General features: G+C 39.2%; 1 protein-coding gene across 1 annotated transcript in view; it reads left to right on the forward strand.

Annotated features, from left to right (window-relative positions):
• The window catches only part of LOC101341596 (EGF-like and EMI domain-containing protein 1), a 749,998-nt gene that overhangs the window by 399,517 nt on the left and 330,655 nt on the right, over positions 1–19,826 (forward strand). The window contains 2 exon segments of the mRNA XM_023737953.1: positions 7,439–7,446; positions 8,554–8,567. Of these exon segments, the coding sequence (XP_023593721.1) occupies positions 7,439–7,446; positions 8,554–8,567 (22 nt within the window).

Here is a 19,826-nt window from a genome sequence, read left to right on the forward strand (position 1 = left end):
GGACCAATAAGCAACATCATGATAAATGGAGAAAAGATTGAAGTTGTCAAGGATTTCATTTTACTTGGATCCACAATCAATGCTCATGGAAGCAGCAGTTAAGATATCAAATGGCATATTGCATTGGACAAATCTGCTGTAAAAGACCTTTCTGGAGTGTTAAAAAGCAAAGATGTCACCTTGTGGACTAAGATGCACCTGACCCAAGCCATGGTATGTTCAATTGCCCCACATGCATGTGAAACCTGAACAATGAATAAGGAAGACCTAAGAAGAATTGATGCATTTGAATTGTGATATTGGCAAAGAATATTGAATATACAATAGACTGCCAGAAGAATGAACGAATCTGTCTCAGAAGAAGTACAGCCAGAATACTCCTTAGAAGTGAGGCTAGAGAGACTTTTATCTTACATACCTTGGACATGTAATCAGGAGGGACAGTCCCTGGAGAAGGATACCATGCTTAGTCAAGTAGAAGGTCAATGAAAAGGAGAAAGACCCTCAAGGAGATGGACTGACAGAGTGGCTGGGACAATGGGCTCAAACATAGCAATGATTATGAGGATGGCACAGGACTGAGTTGCGTTTTGTTCTGTTGTGCATAGGGTCGCTATGAATCAGAACCAACTTGATGGCACCTAAGAACAACAGCAACAACAGCATACATATATCAAAGCAAGCACAATAATCATTAGTTCTTTTGCAAATTACATAAACTTAACAAAATCATTCCAAAACTTACTAGCTTAAAACCGCATCCATTTACTGGCTCATGACTCTGCAGCTTGGCCTGGGCTCAGCTCGTTTATTTTCTACTGGTCCTGCCAGCCCCGCTTGGACTCACTCATGTTGCTGTAGTCATTTGACAGCTCAACTGGGGCTGGGTGTCCAAAATGATCCCACTGACATGCCTGGCATTTGATATTGACTGTTAACTGTGGCACCCTGGTTCTCCCCTGCATTGCTTCTCATTTTCTAATACATAGGCTACAGTCAGCTTCAAGTGATGGTGGAAGCATCCTAAGAGAGCAAAAACAGAAGCTGCTGATTTCTTAAAGTCTAGCCAGAAAAATCATACAGTGTCACTTCCATCACGTTGTCTGGCTAAAAGCAATATTGAGGCCAGCCCAGTTTCAAGGGGTAAAGAGATAGACTTCACTTCTCAGAGGGTAGCGTGGTGAAATCACATTTCAAGGGACTTGGATGTAGGATGGTATGGTTTATCAGGGACTATTAGCGTAATCTTATACCACATATCCTAAAGCACATGATCTCCACTTTTAATCTTTAATGTTTTTTCTTAATCAATGATGATTAATGGTGGGAAATGGCATGCATGCCAGCAAGGGTTGTGGAAATTTGGTAGGGAAAACAAGTTACTGAATAATTTGAAGGTATATGTAATGGACATTTGTTCCTTGGGATTTTTTTTGCACCATTTTTTTCGGATACATTATCTGTATAGAAAATACTATGTGATTGTTCAAATTATTTCATAGAAATATATTGAAAATTAGAGTGATTTGATCTCTCATTCCAGGAGCCCTGGTGGCACAGCAGTTTTAATCAGCTGCTAACCAAAAGGTCAGTGGTTCGAACCCACCAGCCACTCTGCAGGAGAAAGATGTGGCAGTCAGCTTCCGTAAAGATTACAGCCTTGGAAACCCTATGGGGTCCTACAGGGTTGTTATAAGTCAGCATTGACTCTAAGGCAGTGGGTGGGATCCCTTATTCTATGTGTTAGTGAAGGGAAAGTTGACTAGTGACTAGTTTGGGGAAACAAGCAATGAAAATGGATGATGGGACAACTAGTAGATTGCTTTAGGGCAGTGGCTCTGAACCTGGCTGCACCTGAGAGTCACCTGGGGAGCTTATAAAAATGTTGATGTTCAAACCCTGTCCCTGACCAACTACATCAGAATTTCTAGGTATCCATATCTTGTAAAAGTTTCTCAGGAGAGTCTAATGGGCAGACAGGACTTAGGACCACTCACTGTTTTAAGCGTTAGAGATTTGGAGGAATGGTTTGAAATAATGAGGTTTGGGAATACAGTATAGAAAAGCTGAGTTTGGACAGGAGCTTCAAGCCAGAGCTGATAAATTGGCAGTGCCTCTAGGTGCAAAAATTATTAACCTTCCTGTTTGGATGGGAGAGAAAGTGTCCTAATTTTCTGGTGGGGCTCTTAGTTTTTTAATATATTTGTAGAGGGCAATAACATATTTTGAGCCAACATAAGTAATTGAAGCTCTGATAATGGGGTGATTAGAGATAAAATAATGGTAAAAGTATTTCCATAGACAAAATGCATTTTTATGTTCTCTGTTTAAAAGGATAAAATTAGTAACCAGAGATTTATAATTTGCACTCGCTTTCCCCAGTGGGGTTACTCTTAACTCATGTATAGCTAGAATTGAAAGTATATTGGTTAAAAGTGGATGAGGCTTTCCAAGGGAGCAAGAGGCTATGCTACCTTCTTTTAATCATTCTTAAATATATTACCCTCAGGAAATGGAAAAACACACCTGATTGTATGCAAACGGTTTGCCCAGTTGCAATGGTTTATATAAGAGAGCACTATTAGTGGGGAATTTACAAGACTCTAGAGTAATTTGGAATGGATAGAAATGTAGCTTGTATGTTGATGCCACTGCAATTTTGCTTTTTTGCTAGCAAAGCTCCTTCCTTACTAATACTTTCCATAGTGAACAGAGTAAGTGTTCATATCAGAGCCACTCACAAAAGCCTGAAATAATGGGACTGATCATTGACCCTCAAAAGTAGCCGATTACAACAGTGACTGGATGGCTCAACCCTGTCGTTCCAAATCAAGACCTGATGGTGAGTGGGGAAGAGTTATCTGATACTGGACCTGGAGTGAAGGATTAATGTGTCAGTCTGGGCAAAACCATCGAGTAGGTAGTATTTTTCTTTTTTCCTTTAAAAAGTAATTACTAGTAGAGTAAAAAATATGCTCAGGCATCCAAAGATTTAAGATGACATGAAATCTTTGGAGTTACAGTTATAAAAGTTGATTTATTTGACAAGATCCAGAAAAACGGTTCAATGGAAACACCTCTGCATGTTTACTTCTGCCCAAGCCTCGGGGATCGAAAAATCAGTATCGAGATTAAAAATTCCATCTAAGGAAAACACTCTATGTTAAGGCTCAGGATTAAGAAAGGAAAAAAAAAAAAAATTACTCCTTTCATCCTAAGGCTAAATCTGAAGTAATCTGCAACAACTGGCCTTTTCTGGTTATGATTACCAGTCTGTTGAGGTGAGATGTGTGCTGTGTTTAATAAAGATTACGTGACGGACTACTTTTCACATACTGACAGCTCCCTGTAGTGTCTTTTATGTGGGTAGGGGAGATTATATTAAAGTTCTGTCTTTCTGTATAGAGGCCACCTGCTCTTAAAACAGTCTGTATAAAACTTTCTTGGAAATAATATTAGGGGGCCAAAGCAGAAAGCAGAGGCTGATGGGACTGATCTGCATACAGACTGAGTGTTGTGGAGGACAGCAGTGAGGAGGGGAGGATGGAGCCCTAGGCAAGTTACAGTTTCTGCTCAGTTATTATATTTGTCAAGAATTTTTTATAAAATATATAAATAGAATATACATCAACATTAGAAAGACTGTATGGAATTGCATGGTTTGTAAATACAATTTGATGATGGAGAAAGTTAGACATCTAAGTCCAGAATGATTGGTATAAAATACATTGGATGAGACTGTGTAGTTGCATTTTCCAGATGATAGAAAATAGGCAGTAAAGAAATGTATACAAAATAAATTTCAGAAGAGTTGTTTAATGTTTACCTGTCACTACAAATTATCTTTGAGACAGTACAGATAATCTGAATGGAAATTTGTAACAGGTATGTCTTCCTCTAAGCTATGGTTACCTGCTCTTTCATAAGATGTTATTTAACCAATGATTTGACTGTATCTCCTTCTTGCTTTTTTCTTTTACCTTCCCCTCCTGACTTAGATTCAGACCCCTATTGACTGCCTGACATGTCCCGTGGCCCGTGAAATCAAGCGTGGGTGAGACCTGGTGCAGAACAAGAAGGCGACCCATACTTGGTTTCAGAGGCTGTGAGAACACCTACGGTTATGAGGGAATGCCATTTATGTTAGTACATGCCTTCTAGAATGAAAACATCAGGGCAACCTGGCTTTATTACAGACAGAAAACTATGAAACATAGATAAAATTCACGACTATATTACATTCCTGGTGCAAATAGATTATTTTAGAACTTTCTAAATGATGAGAATCAGGTTGACAGCTAATAATTTGACACCTCTCCTTGGAAACCCTATGGGGTAGTTCTAGTTTGTCTTGTACAGTCCCTATGAGTTGGAATCGATTTGACGGCAACAGGTTGGGTTTTATTAATGATTTTAAAGCATTGTACAAATCTGAAGCCTCTTCCTCCTTCAGAACTCTCCTCCTTTCTCCCCATCTCTCCAGCTGTGGTGGTCAGCTTGCCCATGGTCCTAGGTTAGCTCTTTGGTGGCTAACAGAGATGGATGGACATGTAAAGACAAGAGTATGGATTTTGCTGAACTCTTCCATTTATGCTTTGGCATCTACCAGCCCTTTTTCCAACCATTTTTCTCACCCCCAGACCTACTCACAGCTGCTTGCCTATGGGGCCAAAAATCTCTAGTTAGAATTCTGCCAGAATCCCACTTTTCTGTGTAGGAGATTGGAGTTATTTCAAATAACCCATCTGGTAGAATGAAGAGAAGTAAAGAAACTGAGGCAAATAATTTTATATTACTGAACACTCTGTTATATGCATTGTATCTTTGCTGATAAGTCCTTTCTAGACTGTATTGTTTTAACTTTTTTTGTGAATTTTTGTTTTGTTTTGTTTTGTTTTTCCTGTGCTCTTTAAGTTAGCTTTTCTGTGAGGAGCTAGGGTACTGATATGTCTTGTCCCTTAGGCCAGAGAAACCATTTCAAAAATTACTTTTTATTTCCTCAACCAGAATTTTGAAGGCCTGGATCCTTGGCATGGAAAATTAAGCAGAAAAGGTAGGTTCTGCCAAGTATATGTTACGTACCTCCTGGCCATGGATTTTGGTGGGCTCATTCAGAGAAATAACTTCATTTCCAACGAAGACTTATTCTGTTTTTCCTTAATCGACTTTCACATTTGTAATGCATTATCTGTTTATAAATGGTAATCCTTTGTTTCACTTAGGATAGTTAAATCTATAAATACACAAAATTAATAAAGGACACATCCCCATTTTGCTCTGATACTTAAACATGTTTGCCAAGACTTTTCCTTTGTTTAGAAATAGGATGGAGAAACTCAGTGTTCTTTGAATTGTTACCTTAATTGTAGAACTTTTCTTGAATGTTCTAGAGTATTGCTGTCTAATAGATTTTTCTTTGATGATGGAGATGACCTAGAATCTGTGCTGTCTAATAAAGTAGTCAGTAGCCACCTGTGGCTTTAAAACCAAACCCACTGATACCGAGTGATTACAACTCGTTGCAACCCCATATGTTCAAGAATAAAACTGTGCACCGTAGAGTTTTCAATGGTTGTAATCTTATGGAAGTACGTTGCCAGGCTTTCTTTTGCGACACCACTGGTGGATTTGAACCACTAACCTTTTGATTAGTAACGAAGTGCAAACTGTTTACACCACCCAGAAACCTAAAACACCAAACGAGTTGCCATCAAGTCAGTTCTGACTCACGGCAACCCCATGTGTGTCAGAGTAGAACTGTGCTCCATACAGTTTTCAATGGCTGACATTTCAGAAGTAGGTTGCCAGGCCTTTTCTTCCAAGGTGCCTCTAGGTAGACTCAAATCACCAACATTTAACTGTTTGCACTACCCAGGAACTCCTCATATGGCTATAGAGCACTTGAAATGTGGTTTGTGCAACTGAAGATTTGAATTTTTAAATTTATATAGCTACATGTTGTTAATGACTACTATAATGGGAAGCATAGGGTTTCCAAGGAGTGGCTGGTGGATTCAAACTGCCAACCTTTTGGTTAGCAGCTGAGCTCTTAACCACTGCACCACTGGGGCTCCAGCATGGGTCTAGAGTTCTTTAAATCATTTAGACAATTTCTTCTAGGTTAAAAATTCAACAAGTATATCTTTATCAGCTCCCTTATGAGTTTGGTAACTTAAATTTATATGGTTTAGAACAGTTTTTGTTTCATCACTGTGCCTTTATCCAATAAACTAAGATAATTTTCCATACTTTAAACTATTTAGAGAGGCAGGGCCAAGATGGCAGAGTAGTCAGACACTTCTGGTGGTCCCTCTTACAACAAAGACCCAAAAAAAACAAGTGAATTGATTATATATGACAACCAAGGAGGCCTGAACATCAAAGGCAAAGTTGAGGAATTGGACTGAGTGGCAGGGGGAGGGAGAGACAGTTCGGAAGTAGCGAGGAGTTGCCAGACCTGACCTGGAGGGAGCCGGAGCCCTTCAGCCCAGATTAGCTCGGGGATGAGCGGTGAGGCAGGCAATCAGCAGTGCTCGGGAGGTGTTTTCCACTTTGGGAGAGACCCAGCAGCACAGAGTCTACTTGGCCATCCAGAACCAGTGAGAAGCAGCCCTCGATGGCGAAAGATAAGTATTTGCGTCTGGCCTACCGTGAGGATCAAGAACACCCCCCTTAGGGAAAAACCTCTCTCCCATTTACCTCCCTGCTCCCTGCTCAGCACTGCGTTCAGGATGGCTTCAGCAGTCGCCGAGTCCCCTGGGCCAGAAGCAGGACCCATCAAGCGCCCTGAGCCATTCTCCCAGCCTTGGAGAGGGAACAAATTAACAAACAGAGGAAAAAATAATTTGCCAGCTCCCCTAAGCTAGGAACTCAGGGTAGGTACAGCTCCTTTGTCTAGGCGCAGGCATAAGGGATCCACGGACTTTGAGTGCCTTTCCCCCTGCATAGACTTGTGTGAGCCCATTTCAACAGCATAGGCTCTCATTACCACAGTAAAACAAGATATATACCTGAAGTCTAACTTCAACTGTTTCAGCTCTGAAGTGGCAAGTTTGTGACATTTGACACTGCTCTGCCCATTAAGCAGGGTCTTCACCTACCTACATCAGGGGCCTGAGAACTGTTGGCTCCACCCACGCCACCTAGCCACTTGCAATAGGGGCCCAAGAATAAGAGGTGCCCCCCAGTCCTTACAGCCAACAGCACTGGGTGCTCATAGCCCAGCTGCAAAACCCACCTACCTACGCACTCTAGGAAACAGCAACACGCTTTCCTCCTGGATACTCAGGGGTGGCTGTAACCCCCTGCGGCAGCCGGATACCTGTGCCTACACCAATCACCCACGCCTGTCTAGGACTGTAGGTGAGAGCCTGCACCACACACTTGGTGGCCGACTACGTGGACACCTGGGCTGAATCCTTACAGGAGGAGTGGGCAGACACCTGGGTTCACATACTTCTCTTAGTGACAGGTCTGACCACCTGGTGGCAGAATGATGGAGCTTCAGGGGCACCAGTGACTGGGCAAGCTCACACAAGCAGCCTATTTGGGCATATCAAAACAAAACAAAACAAGAAGCTAGGACACAGTAAGCAGACATAAAATAAATAAATATAATAACATTGATGGCTCAGAGAGAACAGTCAGTGTAAACTATTTATAAGGACGTCACTTTATTTTTAATATATGCCACACTCATCAGATTTCTACTGAAATCTAAAAGCTGGCCAATTATCAAGCAAGGATCACATGGTTATTGAGTGTTACTATTTGGTCGGCAGTTCGAATCCACCAGGTGCTCCTTGGAAACCTTGTGGGACAGTTCTACTCTGACCTATAGGGTTGCTATGAGTTGGAATCGACTTGATGGCAGTGTTTTTTGTTTTTTGTTTTCTTTAATTTGGCCAGCATTGCCCAAACTACTCTCCAAGTTATAAAATAGGATTTGATATGATTCCTCTCCTCAAGGATCTAATAGTCTTACTGGAAAGAAATAACTAATAGGCATGAAAGAATTAAAAATAAATAAATGCTAACCCCCCATTATGAAAACTAGGAGAATAGAAGAGGGGAAGTTCCATGTGGATCATAATAGTAGTTCTGCCCTTTAAAGCTGGAAGGATTCTTATAAATCACTTATTTTGAGTCTCCGAAATAGTGAGACTATAGCTCAGCAGGCTTACTCCTTCAAGATTTTACAACCAGCTAATGACGTGCCCAGGACTAGAATGATGGTTTCCTGACCTCAAATCTGTCAGTCTCTCCTCACAAACTTGCTTTTAAGACTCCCTCAAAAAGGAGAGTGGTCTTAACAATTCATTAAAAAGAGAACTTGCATTAGTGGGCACTGAGTTTCTGATACAGGTGACAGAGTAATTTGGAAACAGTGGTGATGGTTGAACAGCATGATGAACATAATTAATGTCATTGAATTGTACATGTAAAAAATGTTGAAATGGCACGTTTTGTTCGATATATTTTTACCACAATTAAAAAAAAAAAAAGATAACTGTGGTCAAGCGATTATAAACCAAGTCCCATTTCAAATATCAGTTTCCTTTCGCAGAGTGTTTCCCAAATTTTAATTATTCACCTAACACATTCATAATTTTTGCTATATCCTTCTACCACCTATACTAATATGTGTAAAAGTTTTATTTTAAATTTAAATTTATTACAAGAGAAATGGAAAACTATCATTTATCATAAATAAAAGGTCATTGGGAAATAAATACCTCAACAATGAAATCTAAATTATGTTGTCAATTCCTAGCCAGACACTTTACCTAGGTCAGAGGTCTGTCCTCTTTTTTATAAAGGAGATTAGCAAGAGCTGGAAAAGACACAATAATCACACATTACTAAGAAGACCAATTCTTTCCTTTTCCAGTTTTAAAATTGTGAGATTTATAAGATCCTATTGCTTAATCTGGAGACCTGGTGGCACCGTGGTTAAGAGCTTGGCTGCTAACCAGTTCGAATCCAACAGCTGCTCCTTTGAAACCATATGGGGCAGTTCTCTGTCTTACAGGGTCGCTATGAATCGGAATTGACTCAGTGACAACGAGTTTGGTTTTGGTTTTATTGATTACTCTGGAGCCTTGGTGGCATAGTGGTCGAGAGCTCAGCTGCTAACCAAAAGGTCACCATTTCAAATCCACCAGCCCTCCTTGGAAACCTTATTGGGCAGTTCTACCCTATACTGTAGGGTCGCTATGTGTTGGAATCGACTCAACAGCAAAGGGTTTGGGTTTTCTGTTCCTTTTATTGCTTAATCTAGAGACCTCTGGTGGCGGCGCAGTGGTTAAGTGCTCAGCTGCTTACTGAAAGTTCGGCTGTTCAAACCTACCAGCCTCTCCATGGAGAAAGATGTGGCAATCTGCTTCCATAAATATTTCAGACTTGGAAACCCTATGGGGCAGTTCTACTCTGTCCTATAGGGTTGCTTTGAGTCAGAATCGACTCGAAGGCAACATGTTTGGTTTTTTTGGTTTGGCATTTCTTAATCTAATAGCTCTTGTTGACCCACACTATGAATGTTCAATTACTGCCTCAGGAAGCAGTTTAGCCATGGACCCTTATTTCTGCACCACATGCTTGCTTGTCTGCATACATTTGTGTTTTGTGTTGGTTGGCAGTGGTGAGTAGTGGTTAATTCTTCAAATTGTGTAATAATTGCATATGTTTTCTGATTAACATTCTTAATTGAAACAACATTTGTTTGAACTACTAGTTGATGTTTTGTTGTTGTTGTTATCCTTTATAACCCATTGCCATCGAGTCCATTCCAACTCATAGTAACCCTATAGGACAGACTAGAACTGCCCCTTAGTGTTCCCAAAGCTGTAAATCTTTACAGAAACAGACTTCCACATCTTTCTCCCATGAAGCAGCTGGTGGGTTTGAACTGCCAACATTTCAGTTAGCAGCTGAGCACTTAACCACTGTACCACCAGGGCTCCTGTTATCCTTTATAGAGAAAGTGATTGTATAATTAAATAATCATATTTTTAAATGTTAATTAAATAGAATATAGATAGATTATATCTTAATCTACAGCCATGCAATCTTATCATTCATGGAATAAGGATAAAACTGATGATGGATGGTGGGACACTCAGGAGTCCTTAGGTAACTCTGCCTATGGGAATGGTTTGTTAAGCAGAAAAAATGGGTGTGTATATTTCTTTTGCATATGGAAATTGCTGTCAAAGTATAGTTTTAAAAAATCTTAAAAACATGAGTCATACAAATGTGAAATGAGACTGTGTCAAAGGGTTATTAAAGTCTTCAGAATGGTAAATCTGGTACAAAGAACATTTGAGGAGCAAAGATTTATATAGTTAGTTGGGAAAGAGATGATCAAATAAGTTTGCTAAGTTAGAGACAAAACTGGCTAAATGCTCCATAGGGCAATAAAATCATGTTATTTGAGTATATCTTATCTACCAGATAAAAATCATCTGTATCTCTACAAGACAAAAGTCTACAAGTTAAGAGTAATTTGTTGAGTGAAGCCTGGTAGTACAAATGGTTAATGCGCTTGGCTACTAACCAAAAAGTTGACGTTCAAGTCCACCCAGAGGCACTTCAGAAGCAAGGCCTAGAGATTTACTTCCAAAAAAATCAGTCATTGAAAACCCTATGGAGCACAGTTCAACTGGGACACACATGGGGTCACCATGAGTCAGAATCGACTCAGTGGCAACTGGTTACTAGTTAGCCCTGACCAATATTTACTACTAAATAAAACAATGGTATATTCCCTTAGAAGGATAGTTCTGACTGGGGGAGAGGGAGAATTTTGCATCTAGCTTCTATGGGGTAGAGGTCAGAGATGCTGCTAAACATCCTGTAATGCACAGGACAGACTCTCACAACTAAAGCTTATCTGGCCCCAAATCTCAATAGTGTTGAGGTTGAGAAACCCTGCCCTAGAGAAGTAGATGATCTTTGGTCAGATTGTTAGTGCTCCAGTATGGCATTGAAAGGACCTGGAATCATCCTTTTGCCTTAGTTTCAAGTTTTGGATTATTTTTATTAAAATTCAAAGAGATTTTCCATGCAATACATTTTTTTTTAATATTTTTAAAAATCTTATTATATTTAATAGAAAAAGTAGACATAGTTTCCTAGATTCATAGGAGCTTTGGCTAGAGCTCTGTTTTGTTTTCACGTTTCCTGTCCTCCACTTTCATTCTATGGTTGCTTTATACATTTGAATTTTTTAAAAAATTCTAAAAATAAATGGTGAAGTGTTAAAGCATGCATTACCTGTCACTGTGACCATTTTAATGAATGCTTCATTCCATTTTCTATAGGACAACTTTTTCTCAGCTGACTGTATCCTCCTGATTGACACTTGTGATTCTTGGAAAAGAAGTAGTAGCTGATGTACAGTAATGCAGGATAGAAGAGAGGAGCATATTATTAAAGTGTAGGCTCCCCACACTTTCTCTGACTAAATCTTCCCCACAGTTGGAAAGTCAAGGAAGACTGACATATTTTCTATAAGGAAATATGGAATTGATAATGTTGTACCCTAGTCTTTTTCAACCCTTCAGTGAATTGAACTGAGAGTCAGTAATTATGGGCTGTCTTCCTTTATACCTCTAGTTTAATACAAAACTAAAAACAGAAGAAGCATTCGTTGATAACCCACTGTGATGACCCAGCAGCAGCCACTATCATGTTTGTGTATCCATTCAGGCTTTTTACTAGATAACAGTATCATGTTTTGTTTTGTTTTGTTTTCTCTTCTCTTTTTGAATTAATGAACTTTAATTCAACATATATTTCTTGGACTAGGCACATAAAGATGAGGATGAAGACATGCACTCAAGAAACTCTTAGGCTAGTCCCCAAAGCTATAATTACAGTATATATCAATTTTGTATACTGGTTTTTGACTTAACATTATAGTATAAAATTCTTTCATGTTGCTTAATTGTCTTCTTGATTATCATTTTAATGGCATAATTTTGATTGTTTTTAAAAATGATTCAAGTTTCCCATGGGAAATATAGTATAATTTATATTTGCATTTCTAGGTAAGTATTAGCAATAGGGTTAACACTGACTTACAGGAGTAAAATTATTATTCAAAACGTCTAGCACAGTACTTGGCACTTGGTAGGTGCTTGGAAAATGTTAGTTCTTTTCTTCTATTTAAGTCCTAAAATATTTATACTAGAAGGACTCTTAGAGGTAGGCACATCCCTTTCTTTCCTCTCCTCTCCTCTTCTTTTCACCTTCATTTTTTTTTATTTATAATAAGGAAACAAAGACCCAGTTAATTTAACTGAGGCAGTGTGGAGCTCTATACTTGTACTTAAAAGATTGGATTCAAACCATATTTCTCCCGCTTATTGACTGAGTGACATTGGATAAGTCACTTTACTTCTTGGAGAATTTTTGTCTATATGGTGGGGGTGGGGGGAAGCGGGGAAGTTGCACTAGATAATGTATAGCGTTTCATTAGGGTTTAACATTTTTTTGCCTTTATCCAAGATCTCAGCCTAAAAAAATTGAGCTAAGAATCCTTGCCCACTTTTAAAAAATGTAATAAAATGAATATAGATCTACCAAATATGCTTACTATGTAAAGAGCCCAAGAGAACTACTGTAAAGTAGTACACATTCATTTATCATATAAAAGCCGTTTATCATATATTTGAAAATAGAAACTAATGTTTAAGCAACAGGCTATGTATTAGAGATGTCTCTAAACATTTCCTGTTGGTTTTCATTATTAATCCTCAATTACGATGCAAGATAAGTAGATACTTCCCATTTATTTGTGGAAACTGTCATTCAGGGACGTTTCCAGACTGACCCACATAGCCACTCCAGTACACCACAGATGCTGGATTTGAACCCAGATCTACTTAGAGATGAAGCTTGGGTACTTTCCAGTACATCATGCTAATGTCTAGAAAACTGATGTGTTCACTTAAAAACTTTACTTAAACCTGTCAGTAGTAGTATTGTTCCTTTCTTGAATGTTTTAAAACCGCCTTTTGGGAATGGTTTTGTGGACCACAACTATTTAAAAAGCTCTCCAGGGAGATAGGAAATACTTCTCTTTTACCTCATGTGTCAAAATCATTCTCTTCATCAGTCTTCAGAAACATGCCAGGACTTGAGGGCTGGGTGGCTCTTGCACTGGAAGCCCTGTGGTGCAGTGAAAGGCATTATAGAGTCCAGGTGGAGATTTCTAGACCCTGGTCCCAGCACTGATGCTAACTTGGTGTGTGAGTTAGCTAATTTGCGGAAGGTTTTTAAGCTCATTTACAACTGCTACTACCTGTTGCTGTCAAGTTGATTTTGACTCATGGTAACTCCATGTGTTACAGAGTAGAATTGCTCCATAGCATTTTCCTGGCCTTAATATTTACTGAAGCAGATCTCTGGCCCTTCTTCCAAGGTACTACTGAATGGTTTCAAACTGTCAGCGTTTAGGTTAGTAGTTGAGTACAAAGTGTTTGTGCCACTTAGGGACCTTTTAATCCAGTTAGGCCGTCTATAAAAAAGAGGAAGTTAGACAAGATCATCTCCATGACCTTGCACTCTGTTTTCTACCCTTTCGCTGTATATCTACCTTTTTTCTCTTTGCAGCCCTCATCAGTTACAACTTTACCTGTAACCTCAGAGGAAAATAGTTATAAAAGGGCAGGCTGATATGTGAAGATATACACAGGGGGAAGGAGGTATAGACACGTTACTTTTCCCTGATGGAGAGGTTTTTCCAGGAAAGGTTGGCAGTTCAAAACCACCAGCGACTCTGCAGGAGAAAGATGTGGCAGTCTGCTTCTGTAGAGATTTACAGCCTTGGAAACTGAGTTGGAATCGACTCCATGGCAGTGGGTTTGGTTTTTTTTTAAATATCTATCTCAGGAGTCCCTTAAAAAACAAACAAACAAACAAAAAAACCAAACCCATTGCCGTCGAGTTGATTCTGTCTCATAAAGACCCTATAGTGGTGCAAATGGTTAATGAACTTGTCTGCTAACCAAAAGGTGAAAGGTTGGAGGTTCGAGCCCACCCAGGGGCACCTGGACACATGGGTCTCTATGAGTTGCAATCTATTGTATGGCAACCAGCTGTTTTTTTTTTTAAATACTGATTTCAGGCTTTTAACACCAACAGGAAGAGTTATTGTTTTTCTTCCTTTCTCTACACTTTTTGTTAGTCAAGGCCCACTTTGACTCTCTCAGAATAAAACAAAGAAAGTATCGAATCAAGAAATGAGAGGTGAAATGGGTCTTAAGTAAACAATTTTGTTATATTTGAAGACATAATAGGCAAAATCTGACTAGCCATGGTGGAACAGGGAAAGTTAACAGAGGTTAGGATTTGGACTACTGGGGCCAGTATGGTGTGGGGCACATTGGACCTGGCTGCCAAATCTGTAAGGTGCAGTGACTGACAAATCTGACAGTGTTAAAGAGAAAAGCAGACAGTGTCTGTGACATTTGACATTGTACAATGGGAGGGGTGTGTTTTGTTTCATTTCAAATAGCATTTTATTATGAAAAATAATGTGCATGGTTAACGAAAATAAAATATTACAGGAAAACTTATATGAAAAGCAACAACCCCCTGTCTCAGGTTTCTCTCTGATATTCTGTCGCCCAAAGGCATACACTTTTAGCTCTTGTAACTGTGTCTCCTGATAGTTACTTCTTAAAAATATTATGCTTGTATTGATATTTTTTGTTTTACTAATTTTATTATTTTTCTATTTATTCTCATCTATCAGAGATGTGACCATAGCTCTTTTATACGATTCTCTACCTTCTCCCTCCAAACTACAATTATACTGATACTATTATTTTTAATTAAACCAATATACCAGCCAAACCAAAGCCATTGCTATCAAGTCGATTCAGACTCATAGTGACCCTATAGGACAGAGTAGAACTGCCCTATAGGGTTTCCAAGGAGTGACTGGTGAATTCAAACTGCCGACCTTTGGCTTGGCAGCCAAATGGCTAACCACTTGCGCCACCACAGCTTGCATAATTATGCTTATGTATAAGTTACTCACTAACAAGTCAAATAGTATACCATGGTTGCATTTCTTGTCTCGTACAGAGTGGTGAAATGAGTTCCTTTATGTGGCTTTTTGCCTTGGTTCTTTGGAAAAACAGCTTGAGAGATCTTTTCCTCCAAGCCCTGAGGAGTTACTTTTGCCCTAGTTTTCTACCCCAGACTGTTTGGTACTTTTGCCCAGGATGATTGACATTTCCTGGGTAAGCTGTAAATGACTTGGTTTTGATAATTTGTCTGGTCCTGGGCTGCAGCCTGCCCTGTGATTGGTATGTACCTTGCAGGGATTGGTCAGTAAACTATGCAAATGAAGTGCATATAGCCTCCTATGCAAATGAAGTGTCTATGGCCTACTAAGAGGGAATTGGTCAGTTTGTGACCCCCCTGATGGGAGGGGCCATGCCTTGAAATTGACAAGGAGTTGTGTATATAAGCAGCCAACCCCATAGAGGTTTTTTAGATGGAAAGAAGCAGGAAGACAGGAAGCAGAAACAGAAGAAAGAAGAAGCAGAGAGAGAGGAGGCAAGGACCCTTCTAAAAGGGCTGTAACATAGGTCAAGGGCTGTAACACTGAAGACAGCAACAGGCCCAGTAGGGGCCCTGTGGCAGAGTCAGTGGTGACAAATGGCAGGGCTGAGAGGAGCGTTTCCTGAGGGGGCTGAGAGGAGAACTGCAGAGTCGAGAGTTGCTGAGTTGTCCTACACTAAAGAAGAGAGACTTTGTCTACATGCTTCCTGATCTTGATCTATCTTGATCTTGAGTTGTACCCTGTTCCTTAATAAACCACTTAACTGTAAGTATGGTCTATGAGTTCTTTGTGGCCTTTGCAACAGATTACCGATCTCAGTAGAGAGTGCTGTGGGAGGGATGGCTGGTGTCAGAATTGGTAAAAAGATTGGAGACTGGAGGTATGTCTGTTCTCTTCCTCTTAGGAATCAGCCTTGGGCTGCTCTTGATTCACATTATCCCCCCTGAAGTTAGACAGATTCTGACACTGCTTCTGCCACCATTTTACATACAGCTTTTTGCTTCGTCTAGTTCCTGTGTTTTTTTCCTTCTTATGTCTTCCTTATATAAATCATAGTTTTTTGTGTTTTTTCCCCCAATATTATAATTATATAAATTATCTTGCCTTTAAACAAAGCTTACCTCCCAAAGCCCTCTGCTCCCCTTCTCTAGCTGGGGCTGGTTGCATTCTAGGCCTCAGACTTCTCCTGAAGATTCTTCCCATTCCCATGTATTCATTCCTCCATTTTGGTTTATTCCCTCCATTTGATGCAGCCCATCCTCAAGTATTTCATGGGCTGGATTTGCCTAGGGGCAAATCCAGGCCCTACCATTTTTTAGCTGCATGAACTGAAGCAAATTATTTAGCATTTCTGTGCCTCATTTTCCTCTATAAAATGGGAATATTAAGGGTACCTATATCATAGGGTAGGAGCCCTGGTGGCACAGTGGTTAAGTACTTGGCTGCCAACCATAAAGCTCAGTGGTTCTAACCCACCAGCCGCTCCATGAGAGAAACATGTGGCAGTCTGCTTCCATAAAGATTTACAGCCTTGGAAACCCTATGGGGCTGTTCTACTCTGTGTTATAGGGTTGTTATGAGTCAGAATCGACTTGATGGCAATGGGTTTTTGGTTTATATCATAGGGTTTAACAATGGGCTCAAACATAGTAGTGATGTGCAGATGGCACAGGACTGGGCAATGTTTCATTCTGTTATATATAAGGCCACTATGAGTTGGAAACAATTTGACAGCACCTAACAACAGCAACAAATCATAGGGTTGTTGTAAACATTAGATGAGTTTATCTGTGTGTTAGGTATTACTCTTATAGTTGTGATGTCTGAAAAGATCACTATTCTATCTTTATATTTTCTATTCTGTCATTTTTTTATTCTAAGTTTAAAATGTTTTTTTCTCTGAATTAGAAGCAATTTCTCCATTGTCTTCAATTATCTAATGTTCTGCTGAGAGAGACAATGCCATTATAATTCTTATTAAGTTGTAACTGACTGGTTTTTTGTTTGTTTGTTAGGTTTCGTTTTTTCTTTTATGGAAGTTTTAGGGTCTTCTGGTTACCTATGCTGACCATGTATTTTAGAACTCTGTGACTTAGTGTGGTACTTTTATCATTCTGTTAGGCAACTGGTTGCCATTCAAGTTTCCATCTTTATGTATTTCTATTCTATAGAAACATTTAAATTATTTTAAAACTCCCCTGTGTTTTCTCTGTTCTTCCTCTCTGAAATACTATTCCTAGGGTGTTGTGTTTCTAGGAGTGATCCGCTAATTTCCTTGTAAGGAGATTACTCAAAAACATTATTCAATCTTTCTATTGATTGTTTTATTTTTGCCTTATATTGATATAGCAATCAAACTTAATTTCCAGGAGTTTTTTTCTTCTTCTGATAATATTTCTATTTATCATTTTGTTTTTTTCATTGATAGAATATGTTTTCATTTTATTTTTCTTTCCTATGTACAGCAAGATTGTATAGATGTTTTGTTTGTTTGTTCTTGTTTTTTTTGTTTTTGTTTTCTTCTGCTTCTTGCATTGTCTCTTTTTCCTTAAAATCTCTCTCTCTTTTAATTATTGGTTTGTCACAGTTTCTCTTTTTTATATAGGAAGCCTTCTTCAAAAGTTATCTGTTGATCCTTTGTTTTCAGTTCATATTTAAATTGAGGTCTAAAAAGCTCTATATATAGTAGCACTTTTGACTTACTGATTTTGCTTTAGATTGATTTCATATTTTAGCCTCTGAAGTTCTCCCAGCTCCATGTACAATCTCTGTTATCTATGAGGAAGAGATCTTAGATTCCTGCCTAAAAATATTTCTTGTGTGCGGTGGTGGTAGGGGGTCTACAATTCTGTTTGCAAGCTTTCAATTAGTCCTCTGGTTTTTTTTGTTGTGGTTGTTTTGTTTTTAATCCCATATCTCAGTCATCTACTCTATCTGATTCTAAAAGTAACAAATCTCTTAGGATTTTTGTCAGTCAATTCAGCTTCTTTCTGGCCTTTTGCCTTCTGTGACCACTCTAAATTTTGACTTTCACTTCTCTTTTACATTTTACCCATCTGTTAGAAAGGATTTCCAGAACTGTAATGAGAGTTCTCATTCAGAGATGGCTCCTTCCCCATTCTCTTTTTTGTGTGGGTTTTATTATCATCATTATACCTTTTCAGTGATTTCAGTGTCATTTCTGGACAGAGAGGAGATAAATACACGTCGGCGTATAGTATGTGTAGCTTTGGGAAAGGTAGTGGGAAGTGGAGGTGATAAGTTGGGTAAAAAGGTAGATAATGTAATTGTAGATGTAGGAAGTACTGTTACCGCAAAACAGTCTGAGCCACCTGCCGCAAAACCCAATACTGAGACAGGGGTGAGGTGAGCAGCAAGAGTGTTTTCTTGTATATCCATATACAGACGACAGAGAGAAATGAGCTCCTCCAAAATCTGCCTCTCCCCTTGGAGGCCGATCAGAGGATTTTATAGGGACAGAGTCAGGGTCTGAAGGATCCGTGGAATCATAGTTCCCCTTTGAGGTGGGCACAATGACCACCTTCCAGACAGTTGACCTTCTGCGGGTATTCTTGAAGATCCTCTGATGCCATCCTGGTTTCGGTCACAAGATGGGCCCCTTTGTTCAGTTGTCTCGCTTCCAGATTTTATCACTTGTTGTTCTGCCTCTCAAAGAGGAACTTAGGTTAATTTTAAATTTTTATAAAATCATGGGAAAACAGGAGGGAAGAGAGAAGGAAAATAAATCAGAATCATAGGAGCATGCAGAAGTGAGCTATGCAAGCTATGCAATAACAAAACCACAATACCCAGGACACTAGGCCTACACAGCCTCTTTCCCATGCAGCCCCTTTCAGTACAACTCTGGAAGGGCCCATAGATGGCTGGAAAAGTAGCAAGGGGAGAAAAGGGGGCAATAGGGGGCTAAAATGAACCACAAGAGAATGTATAAGGTTGTTTTTGTTGTTTTTATTATGCACATCTGAATGAGAAGGTAAAGTCATTTATTAAACTCAACAGCTATTGACAGTGAGCCTATTTATTATGTGTGAGCTCTACCCTAGGTGCTGATGCTGTGAAGACCAGTAGGTATAGCTTTGGCCTTCCATCTGCTCATGACATTGATAGGGAGTCAGAGACTTAAACAAACAAACAGAATTGAAATACAACACAGTGCTAAATAGAAGGTATCATAATTTAGAAGTAACCAATTTGCCCTAACTGAAAGGGGAAATCCTTTAATACATATTCTGGTTAATATTTTATAGAGTGGATGCTAATTACTTTTAAGTTAATCATGAATTTGAAAAATGTTTCTCGAAAAGTGGTTTCTGATACGTGTATAAATTAATCAGGAATTTGAAAATATTTATTAAAGATTAGTTTCTATGATACATTCAATCTAAGATTAATATGTGGCATGGAAATCCAAGAATCATGTTTTGGATATCTAATCATAAATGATATGAAATGTGGATCCTCAAAAAGGAGAATTAATTTTGATTGAGATTCATTCCCATTTTGCGAAAGACAATAAACAAGAGGCAATGAAGCATCATTATGCACCAGCTAAACAGCTCAAGGCACAGTCTCTGTGTGGGGATGCACATTAGTGCCAAGACGATGCTTCTCAAGGGTGAAACTGGAGGCTTAGGTGTCCCTTGGTTTGGAGGAGAACATGTGCTCTTGAAAGGAAAGATTCTCCTGAAGTATTCCCAAAGAGATCATAACTACTTATATCCAGGCT

Source organism: Trichechus manatus, unplaced genomic scaffold, assembly GCF_000243295.1.
Source record: "Trichechus manatus latirostris isolate Lorelei unplaced genomic scaffold, TriManLat1.0 scaffold00110, whole genome shotgun sequence".
In the NCBI taxonomy this organism is placed as follows: Eukaryota; Metazoa; Chordata; class Mammalia; order Sirenia; family Trichechidae; genus Trichechus; species Trichechus manatus.